Genomic DNA, 12,155 nt, shown 5'->3' with positions numbered 1-12,155 from the left:
CTTTAATGCCATTTTTTTTTTTAAAAAAGAAATATATGAATTGGAAATACTGCACTTACCTCTGCCCTTTTAAGCATTTCCCATTTATTTAGAATCTTCATTGCATAAATGCGTTCCGTGCACTTCAATTTAACAACTGCAACCTGGATTTAAAATTTTAAAAAAATGAAGTCAATGACATTTTAACAATTTTGAATGGATTGATAACTTCTGAAATGAAATACATTTTCTGATGAACAAAGTATATCACAATATGAATGTCATCTTACATTACACCCTACTGTAAATTTGGGGGAGATCAACATGCTACTGATAATCAGTTTCATATTTAAATAAGGACTACTAGGAAATATACACATGCAAACCTGCACATCCTTAGGGTAAACAGTGGGTCATGTGCCACCAAATACTTATGAACAAATAAATGGGAAGCCTTTTATATGAAGATGTGGGGGGACTGTACAGGCGACGACCATTTCAGGGGCGATCACCGATGTGGGTGCTTCTGGACCCAAAAGGAGGCTTAATGGGGTAGGGTATGCTTATACATGCTCCACCGACAAACGTCTGCACATTATTTACCAAAAATAGCAGTATTTGTTTACTATGGGATACATATTATTATGTCCTTCCATTCATGAAAGAGTCTTTGATTTAGTAGAAGTGTCCACTAACAGAAGACACCATTCTGGTTGGAATGGCATTACTTATTTTTATAACTGTAATTGTTTTCTTTGTTTTAATAACTGAACATTATATTGGCGAAGCCCACCATCTTATGGTGAAGGGTGTGAAGAATTCTTGTAAATAAATAATTGGGGGAGATTTGTGTGTGTGTGTGTGTGTCGATTCCCACTCCCCCCTGCTGTCCCCTGAACCACTTCCAGCAGGTTCTGGAAGGATTCCCAACCTATGGAATAGATTTTCGGGGTACAGGGGACTGCTATAGTGAGAAGGAATTGATGAAAATCATCTTCCCCTGCATTAGCAGAAGCATCTGTTGGATAAAAGTCCCTTCTGCAAACAGAAAAGCACAACTGGATCCAGCCCTATGTCTCTAGGCAGCAGGGGGGGCTGGATCTGGCCAGCAGGTAAGGTAGTTATTTCCACCGCCCTTTGTGGGCCAGCTGTAAAGCACCTGATATTGACAAGTGGCCTGTTTCTGCATGCACGGTTTGAAATCAAACCACACTGGCAAAGGCATAATTCACAAAGCACTGACGATTAGCTGCTCATTAGATCTTAAGAAACCACCTGGTTATTGTAGCTCGTGAAGCCTGGTACACAGCAATTTGCATAAGGTTTTGCAGGTACCTGCACACCTCCTTCTGGCTCAGCTGCACCTTTACCTGCACCACTCCTGATGTTATATATGACTTCAGGTGTAAGGCAGGTGGGCATGGCTTAGCCAAAATTCCCTTGGGGCCAAATGGGGAAGCCTGCAGGACCTAATTAGGTCCACCAGTTGGAAATTTCACACTGCTCCTCTAGTCAATAAGAAGTTTATGCAGAGTAACCACACAAAATAAGAGCTAGTACCCTAGAAGAAAACAAATTAGACACCAGTTTGAAGGGGGCCAAGTTAAACAAGTATTTGAAAGATATGCACATAATGACCTATATGTGAGTATTTAGTAACAACATGATTTTACTACAAGACCAATAGAAAACATCTGTCCAAGCTTAGGGTGCACACTCCTAATACAGATCTGCAACCTTTATCACTCTGTCATACACAGTTTAGGTGGCTGAAAGAGCCGTAGAGATTATGAACCTGTCCCCATTCTTCAGCAAGTGTCAGATTGGCAAAGCACTGGAAACTCCTAGATCCTAGGGCAGCATACAATTTTTAAATGCCCAAGATTTTTCCAGCTCCAGCTCCATGTTTGCAAATTGTACTTGAGAATTTTCTTTAACGCCATAGACTTGAGCACAAGCACAGAGAAGTTATTCTAGATTAATTCAATTATAATAAAAGTGATCACATACACCCCTCTAAGATGAGCAAAGCAGACAAAAGGTTAAGAGAAAAGCCAGTTGTGACCCACGGATTCAAATCTGGCCCTAAGCATAGACCTTGGATGCAAGGAAACATGTTTTATGTTAAGCACCTTGGTTTCTTTCTAAGATTCCTTTGCCTTTGTCTCAGAAGGAATGGTCAGCCTTTTGGTCAGCCTTTCTGGTCACAGCTAATGCTGATAGAGAATGGATTCAATAATTATTTGCCTTTGTCTTGGATTGCACAGCAAAGTCAGCATTGCTGGCTCTCCATCTCTTGCTTTATTCAAAATATGATTCCATTTAAAACTTAGTTACTAACCCAGGACTTAAAGGATGTTTCACTCATCTCTAACAGCTTTACTTAAAAGGCACCAGGAAGCAAGTGATGCAAGAGACTATGTTGGGTTAGAAGGCCAAATAAATATGACCTGAAATGTGGAAGTTCCCTATATTCCATAGCTCAATAAAAACAACTGTGGATGTCCTGTCACAAAAAGAGAAGAGACTGCTCTTCAATGAAATGCATTTTAGAGACACTTTGGTGGGTGGGGTCGGCGGAACCCTTTGGCTACAGCTAATGTATCATTCACAGGAAGTTGCCTTATACTGAGTCAGACCTACTGGTCCATCTAGCTCAGTATTGTCTACACTGACTGGCAGTGGCCCTCTGGGATTTCAGGCAGGAAGTCTCTCCCCAGGCCTACCAGGAGATGCTGAGGATTGAATGTGGGACCTTCTGCATGCAAGACAGATGTTCTACTACTCAGGGTAGCTCTGCCTCTAGCTACAGCCCTCCCCCAATGATGTTATTTCCTAGGCTAGTATCATCACTTCATCACTAAACAAAGTTAATTTTGGGAGAGAACACACACACTATCTTAAAATCTGGGCAGCTAAGTGGGAGACTCATTACAACACTGTAATGAGTCTTGGCACCTTGACAATTGCACGTTTTCTCGAAATCAGTGAAGCAAGCACTAGCAGGTTCTAAAGAGCAGTAGAAAGTAGGATTAGTTTAGCTTTCCACTACTGCTGACATACAACTATAAGCAGGGCTGCTTATTCTATGAAATTTCTAATACCAACTGCTTATCTGGTATACGACTGTTTTCTTTTTTAAAAATCTAGGTTTCATGGTTGCAGAGCTAAGTTCTAAAACACAGAAGCCACAACTGTGCATGCCAGTAGAAAACAACAAAATGCATTGAAATCCAAATACTACAATTCATAATAAAAAAGCTACTTAAAAGTTTCCAACTATATTCCTTTATCCTACCCTAGCCTTCCAAATTTATTCATTCAAATGTTTATACCCTGGCTTCCTGCCCCATATAACACTGTAACTCTACTGACTAGAATGCCATGATTCTAGAGTCCAGGACACCCAATCAGGATCACTGGACTTAGGAACTCAACTCTGTCTTTGAGACCAACAGTGGTGATCGGAGACCCTCTGAACCAGAGGATGTTAAGTTCAAGGCTGCTGGTGTGGATTCTATATCAACAGAGTCCATAGAACCAGAGCAGGGACCTTTGCATCTGAAGTTTTTCAACTAGTAGGCTGCAGTGCTTTTTTCCCTAGAAAAATGGGTGCCGCTACTCACCATGAGTTGTAAAAGTTAAGTGTCACACTTTTTAATCAGAGAGAGAGAGAGGTGTCAGTACTGTGTGCCCTTGAGTACCCCCCCCCCATTTAAAAGAAAAAACCACAGGAGCCGAAAACTGGAGGCAGAGGCCAAAGAATAATAGGTGACCTCTAGTCCTCATTGGAGCAATTTGCTCCATCGGAGCTCTCTGTGGTGCTGAAGCAACCAGGCTGCCTTGTTGGACCCCATGGACTCCTCTGGAGGACCAAAATACTGAGGAGCACCTCCGTCTGGCCTGCATGGCGGAACCCAATTCCAAATCTTCATTCAAACTCTTCCAGCAGTTCACTATAGATATTAAACAACATGGAAGACGTAACAGAATCCCATAGAGATTTCCTCAGGCCAAGGGAATGAGTAGAAGTTCGCTAGCACCACTTTCTGGAACAGCTTCTCCGGAAAAGAATGGAAGCACCATAAAACGTTTTTAAGTTCCAGCCCAGCCAGGCTATGCAGAAGGATGCCATAATCAATGACAAGCACTAACAGCCAACAAAACCAAGAAAGGCACACTCCCTACTGTCTGGTTTCTAGAGTAGGTCATGAAAGCTGTCTCTTTTCCAAAGCCAGACTTGAAGCCAGATTGAAATGGGTCTACATATCATCCAGAAAGGCCAAGAATTAAGCCTCAGTGTTTCTCTATTTTGCATTTTTAAAACTTTTGTTCCTGTTATATTGTCATGTTATACAGGCAGCCCGTTTACATACGTTCATTTGTGTGCGGACATGTATACATGCATCATGCTGAACTCAGAAACGTCATAAAGGTGTCAATGAAACATCACTAAAGGGGTGGGATAGGGTGCTTGTAGGCTTTTTCTACGGTTTCAATTATACATGATTTCACCGCCGTATGCATAACCCCTGTGTAAACAGGGGCTGCCTGTAACTGAGCATGCTGTATTGAGAAGCTTGCACTAGTGCATGCGGTGGGTCAGTAGTATATTCTTAATTCAGTCCTATGACCTAGCTGTTATACAAACTCTAACCCCCAAATTTGTGAGTTGTCCCCAGACAGCTCATATACTTTGTTAGGTGGCATTTATCTAGCTGAATGAGGAGTAACTCCTTTGTATTAAGATTATTGCCTATAAACCAATTGAGGAGCGTGGAATTATATCCCTCCTCGAACACACACAATTCCAACATAGGAAGACAAGAGAAGAAGTTACTGTAAGGGGTTGGGATAAGGGGTTATGCACAATAAGGTTTTAGGACCCAAGAGGTTAAAACAAAACAGAAATTGATGGATGCCCTATGCCTGTTTCAGCAGCAACAGCAAATGTAGCAGTACATCTTCCATAGCCACTGTCTAAATCTGGGCACTAGATCAGGCAGTCATTACTGCTTAGATTACATGAGGAATTTTCATCAGTATCTCATTCATGAAACTGTGATTGGGCACTTAAGGCATGATCTGCATGGTTCATTATCAGTTTTCTGGCCACTGAAAAGCAATCCAGAAAACACAAAAGCATTTTTAAATCTATCTTCATACTGAGAAAATGGAATAATGATTAGCTATACTGAACTATTGGATTTTTGCTCATATTAGGAATGTATTGTTGCAGAAGTGATAAATAACCTATACAGGCAGCTATCCCTTTATATGATTCCCTGTTCAATCCAATCTGCTGCTTGGTATTTTGAAAAATATACTATTTTTCACATATGCGTGTCATTAATCGTTTAAACTGACAACCAAGCTGCTGCCTGTACTTTGAATAAAATTCACTGTCTAGACTAAAATGTGCAAACAACAGCTACTAAGTGTCCTTTATTTGCTCACAAAATATATAAGAGTTCTTTTGGGGAGGAAAGAACCATTCTGCTCTTTATTCTATAGGGAAAAAATAGATTTGAAGTCATTTTTCCCTCTATGTGCCTGTCCATTTTGTGTGACACAATGGACTTATCAATACAAAGCAGTTGTGGCTTTTAAGGAAGTGGAACCATGGCTGCCCCACACAACCAAAAACCCAAATCCTCTCTGTACCAGAAAATAATGTTTAGAACTTAATGGGAGCAAGCCCAAATACTAGGTGTAAATTGAACATTGTGCTTTAATGTGAAGATCAGGCTGTATTGTTTAACACAGTTGACAAGAGGGGGTAGTTCTGTTTGTTGTTTTTCCTGCAACAAACTTTTGAGCGTTGAAACACTTAACATTTTCTTATGGCATAAAACAGGGACCAGATTGAACTATCAGTAGAAGCCAGCTCAAGGAATTCTGCTATTTCACTGTTGCTTCCTGCCACAACTCCCCCCAAATCTACTCTGAAGGGTCAGGAGAACCCCAGAACAGTGTTAGAAACTGGAGTAGAAAAGCTAGGAGCCAAATGGCTTCTGGGACCTGGGTGGTGGGCACCAAAACAGAATGCCTAGTAGCTGGGGGGGGGCGCGACACTTTTTATCTATTATTTTAGTAAGCATGGATTAATATGCAATTCACAAAAGTGATACATCTTTAATATCATATTTGTAGCCTAAATTGTTAATAGATGTTTAATTTGGTTTTCAAAACACTCTACTCTTTATTGTTAAACTCCTTAACATATTATCTATCCTTAACATATACTTCAAGGCTTCAAAGCGCATACATTTCATTAATCCTTGAGTGTCAGCCAAACACAAAAAATAGCACCCAGACCTTTTGAGGTGCTCACAAATGGAAAATCTTTAGGTGCAAAATGCATCTGGTGCCCTGCTAATTTCGATGCACTGCCCCAGAATAGTGTGTAGAGAGATGATGGAGGAAATTGTTCTGTCAGGCAAGCAGAAATGTTTGCACTGAAGGAATGACCTTTGTTACACTGAATTCTACCTTATGTATTTGAGGTGCTGCATGATTCTTTGTTTTAATATAATGAATTTGTTTGCCTTTACCATGAAATAATGAACACCAATAAACCTAAAATTAGCCTCAGTGGCTTATTTATTTAAAGAATTGTTCTGAAATATTTCTTGGGGGTGTGTGACATTAGCAACTGAAAAAGCCAACATGGGTACACTAACATTTTCATTAAATGCTTATCATACTAATACATATTAATTTTCGGCCTTTTTGAACAAGGTTATTTAATTAAGAAAGCTATATAATGTAAACTAGCACTTGCATAATCTAAAACTGGTCTGAGCATTTTCACAAACATGCTTTACTGTTCTACTGCATTTCAGAATATATCTAACTTGTATGTACTATATTTGGGGGAATCCTTAAAATACTTCTCAGGCTGAATAAATTTCTAATAAACTAAAACTATTTAAGATTCCATGGATTATAGATGTTAAGACAGCTTTCCAGATTAAAGATTAAAGTACAGCAAGAAAACCCGTCTTCCTGGGTTTGTGGACAGAACTTAAGTGCAGAGTTACAATGCAAAACCTCTTCCAATCAAGGAGAGGGATCAGTTGGAGGACTGTTCTGCCCCCCCCCCTCGGGTTAGGGAAGGTAAATCAAAACTATATGTTCTGCTATTTTAAAAATCTTATCATCAATAATAATAAAATAGGTAATCACTCTATTAATTAATGGAAACAACAGAAATGTAGAATAACAGGATGTTTTTCTCTGTTCCTTTCCTCAAATCGGAAGCCACTGAGAGAAAACACAAGGAGAAAAAGAACATATTTTGTTGCAAATGCTATATGAGAGACAAACACATACACCATATACAAGCCAGGAGCTGGTAAAGCTCTAAAATAGGATACACGAACTCCACCAAATTAGAACAGACAGCAACATCAGGAGCAAAAAACTGACCGATTGCTTCATTGATGGGTTCCTATTTAAATGAATTTGAAGCAAATCCTCTCTTTCCAGGACACATTCTACATACTGCATTATAAAAATAGACCATGCGATTATAAGCAGAAATAAAATATCTTGATAGTATAGGTAACTGTGGTCTCTTCTTAATATTTTCTCCTTTATCTAGTCTCTTTTCCAAAACACAGCACCACATATGTCACCTTCTACAGATGACCCAGAGGGTCCCATTCTAAAACACTATAGCACCTAAAGTTAGGTAAACACAGCCACTCTTCATCCACATGGCAGAAAGAGACCACTCCCTTATTGACCAATCAGAAGCCAAAGCAGCACATCATTACCTATACCTTTTCCTAAACATGCAATGAGCATGCACCTGGGCCTTTAACAGTCCTACATATTTACAAGACATGCGCCTGTCCTTTGCACTTTGATGTGGAGAACACCAAAGCAAAATCAGTATCATCATCACAGCAAACATGACTGTTGGGATGTGAGAACATGCATGCTGCTTAGCCACACCATATTAAGCAACATCATTCCACAACCCAAAATGCCATTTTATTAATTCAATAGTGCTGTAATCAATGGTTTCTAAACAAAGGCTTGAGCTTCCCATTCTGAGGATTATGTAAACTTTTTATCTAACAAATATACAATGTAATGGTCTGAATTAAAAGACAGAGTAATAGTTTATTTAGAACAGTGTCACTTAGAACAGGTTAAATAAGTTTGCAAAATGCTATAGAGGGAATCAAAAAATAAAATCCCTAGACTACTGAACCAAAGTATACTCTGAAGAGTATAATGGTCTCTCCTACAAACCACTAGAAGCGTGGAAGTGTAGCTCAGTGGTAGAGCATCTGCCTTGCATGAAGGGGGCCTCGGGTTCAATCCCCAGCCTCTCCAGGTTGGGGAGGAGAGGGCCCCTGTCTGAAACCCTGAAGAACCAATCAGTAAAGACAGGACTGAGCTGGATGGACTAGTGAGTCTGATTCAGTATAGGGCAGCCTCCTAAGTGTTCCCGAGGACTGGAAATGTCCCTTTATAAATTAAAGATCTGATTTGTCAGGGAACCAATACCATGCAATAAACAAAGGCTATTAACCAAAGGCTGGACTTCCAGTTCAGGGTCTAGGACTGGAAATACCACTGATATACAATTTTCAATTCTCTTTCCGTTCAGCTTGTGTTTCCAGAAATCAAGGATGCTGACGCAGGTCAATGATTAAATCTCCCATGGAAATATAATACCAATGCAAGAGATCCAGTTGCACGAGCAATGCCCTTTAGTTTAGAAGCAGCTCCGCATGCTTCCCTAGCAAGTGGTAGCTCCAACCACCTTCAAAACCAGCTTCTGGTGCATTGTAATGAGTTGCTATTGGGAAGGGGGTAGGAAATGAGAACTCCCAGTTCACATACACAAGCCTAGGAAGAACCTAAAGGGATTATGCAGTTGCAGCCAGATTCTGCTGATGAATCCAAAGAACACCCTGAACTCTTTTCAGCATGCAACATTCTCCCAGGATCCAGTACAATTAGTTAAGTGCTGTCTGAGAAGGCAGAAGTACTTGCCCAGACACCGAGATAGCCCTTTTACCAAAATAAATCTCACAGTATTGTATATGACTGAGAAGGCTCTTAAAACATTTATTCCACTCCCATTTATCATGGAAGCATACATTCCCTTGGATTTAACAGAATGCTATCTTCAAGACTAAACATTATGCGTTATGTCTCTTTACCATCACTTTGCTAATTTAGCTACTATTTTTAGATATGATTTCCAAAATCATGCCTCAATAGAAAATAATTAACAAATAATTCTCTACATTTTTCACACTATATCCCCATCAATAAAAGCTAACATTTTTTCCTGTGCACTTTTACAATTCAGATCACTAGCCGCTACAAACTTTTTGCCTCATGCTAGGCTAGCCGGAATTCCAACACATTATGGGTGGAGTCTCCTTCTTTGGAGGTCTTTAAGCAGAGGCTTGACAACCATATGTCAGGAGTGCTCTGATGGTGTTTCCTGCTTGGCAGGGGGTTGGACTCGATGGCCCTTGTGGTCTCTTCCAACTCTATGATTCTATGATTCTACCCAATAGTGTCATGGAAGCATCTTTGATCAACAAGTGGAAGGGAGGGGATTTTTTGCCTATTTCTCCTACTTCTTGCACATGCTGTCTTTCAACTCTCTGGAGCAGATTTTTAGGGTTGCAAGGAAAATCAGTGACAACTGTATTTATTCCTCTTCCATTAGTGGAGGCCTCCATTGGATCAAAAGCCCTTCCACAAAATGAAGGACCCAACTGGATTCAGTCCTATATGTATGAAGTGTTCACCCCTAGGCTATGGCAGCTATAGAGTTAAATATTCTAAAAGGGTGGGGGAATTGGTTTAATTTAGCAAACACAATAAAGATTCCTGAAGCACCTTAAAACCAAGCTATTTTATTGTGCCACAAGCTTTTGTGGTTTGGAGTTCACTTAGTCCAATGAACTAAAAATAGTTAAAAGAGAAACAGTTTGAAAGTAAAGCATGCAGTGTATTTACCAAAAACTTACAATAGACAATGTATCTAAAACTGAGCTCCAATGGCATCTTACCTCTCCAAATGCACCTCTCCCAATCACTTTTATGATTTCAAAGTCATCTCGATGAAGCTGCATTTCTTTCACCAGCTGAGTAAATGGTTTTGCTGTTGAAAATAAAGAGAAAATCACAAATAAAAGTCTGCATAATAGCCCAACCTTGCAAGTAATCCCACAAAGGTTACTGGAATGCCGTCTCACCTATACAGGTATTAGCAACCTATGGCATGTTATCACTAATTTGCAAAAGTTCCCCACCTGAACATCTTCTTTACCTGACACAAGTAACCAGTCACGCAGCTCTTTACAAGCTAACACTAGACAGTTTCAATCAGCATTTTTGTTTCTAATGTTACCTTGAATTAGAAATAGCAACAGAGGCTGCAGGGCCAAATCCAGACCTCTGAAGAGTAACACTTTGCCCCCCACCCCAGTTGTCTGCAGGATGTATTAAGGAAGTGATTGCTAACAGAGAGCTCTAGGAATGAAATTTGTTGAGTTCATGAGGAGTGGGGGAAACAAGCCTGACCTACTATCTTTTAATCTCTCACAAAAACTAGCTGCAGATCAGTGTTGTACAAAGACTAGTCAAATCAGTGTCCAGAAAAATTGCCTTAAAGCATTACATCAGTCACATAAAATACAGAATTAAGCAAATACTTTGAACATTTCAAGTTGTGCTTAAGAATAGGTTTATGCCCTTTCCCCTATTACAGATAGTCTATGTTCCAATAGGCATACGTTCACTCCCTCAGACAAACACACAAAAATAAGGTGCTAAGGGAAGTGTCAAAAATAAGGCAATAGCTATCCCTGGGTGTAGCAGAGAAGTCAGCAGCTTAGCCAACAGGTCTAGCATTCTCTGAGTGTCCTGTCAAAGTTCTCAATTCAAAAGCAATAATAGCACCACTATTATGACAACTGAACATATGCATTAAGTACAGCCCATTGTTTTTACCACAATGGCACTTGGCAAGAAATTTGCAATACAGACAACTAAGAAATTACAGGAAGATGCTAAGATCCAGCAACTGTTGCCGCCTGAGCATATTTCTCTCCCAGGCCTAATAGCCTACAGCAGGGGTGGCGAACCTTTTCTAGCTTGCTAGATCGGTATCATCCTACCAGTCAGGTCAAATTTGACAGATGGGTGGGGTTGCTGACCTGCCAATCACCTGATGTCAGCAGTGATTCCATATATCATGTGGTTGTAGCCAGTGCTAGTCCAACTCAGAACAGACCCACTGAAATTGATGAGCCTAAATTAGTCATGGGTCTCCTCTAAGCCGGACTGGCAAAAGGGATAAAATCCAATGTATTTATACTTCAAAATGAAGTTACTGCTGTGGACTCATCTTATTAAATACAAACAGATATCTTATTGGAGAGGCAGATGTACTCTGTGCATGCCATTTATTTCTGAGGCTCACAATTTTAATTTATCTCACTGTTTAATTTAAACTCCTTAGACTCTATTAAATGCTTTGACTAGATAGAATATTACGTGCAGTTTTTCCTTCTCAGTAAGCCAATTGACAAAAGCTTTGTATGACACCTTTTTGCAAACAAAACAAAACATCCCACCAGAAGATCTGGAGTCTCATGATAAGATAACTCATGTTATTAACTAACTCACTCTGCACTCCCCTCATATTTTCAGACATAGTCACATTTATTTAGGTGAATGAAAAGGGCCCCACAGACCAATTCTGCTGCTGCAACCCATACAGACAAGAAGAGCAGAGGAAAATGCAGGAACCGAAGGCTGCTGTGACTCATTCTCATTAATGCTAAGCCATGGCTTAACAGTACAGCTGAACCAGATCACTGTGGTCTGGTTCACAGTCAAAAAAAAAAATACTCTTCTTACAATGACTGGTAACATAGCTTTGAGTGGGTTTTTAAATACCTAGTGTCCTAGGGCAAATTATCCCCACCCCCTTTGAGCCGAAACAGTAAGTATGATAACATGTTCTTCAAGCTTTAGAATGGAGGTAAAACTTAGTGGAGCCTCCAAACATTATTGCAACACCATTTTAAAAGGTCAGGCTCTCTTGTGAGCCAGAAGGGTACTACTGGAATCAATGTAATTGCACAGATGATAATGTTGACTACTATATAAACTTATATACCACCCTT

The 12,155-nt window shown here is 40.0% G+C and overlaps 1 protein-coding gene across 6 annotated transcripts in view; it reads right to left on the bottom strand.

Annotated features, from left to right (window-relative positions):
- Positions 1–12,155, bottom strand: part of CDC42BPB (CDC42 binding protein kinase beta) — a 95,994-nt gene that overhangs the window by 59,479 nt on the left and 24,360 nt on the right. For all 6 annotated transcript variants that reach the window (XM_081857930.1, XM_081857931.1, XM_081857933.1 and 3 more), the window contains exons 2-3: positions 10,032–10,123; positions 60–143 (exon numbers count right to left, since the gene is read on the bottom strand). In XM_081857930.1, coding sequence (XP_081714056.1) covers positions 60–143; positions 10,032–10,123 — 176 coding nt within the window. The remainder of the gene's footprint in view (positions 1–59; positions 144–10,031; positions 10,124–12,155) is intronic.

Source organism: Podarcis erhardii (genome assembly GCF_964252035.2).
Source record: "Podarcis erhardii genome assembly, chromosome: 1".
Classification (NCBI taxonomy): Eukaryota; Metazoa; Chordata; class Lepidosauria; order Squamata; family Lacertidae; genus Podarcis; species Podarcis erhardii.
The sequence above is the reverse complement of the archived record's forward strand: the minus strand, read 5'-3'. Positions and strand labels throughout refer to the sequence as shown.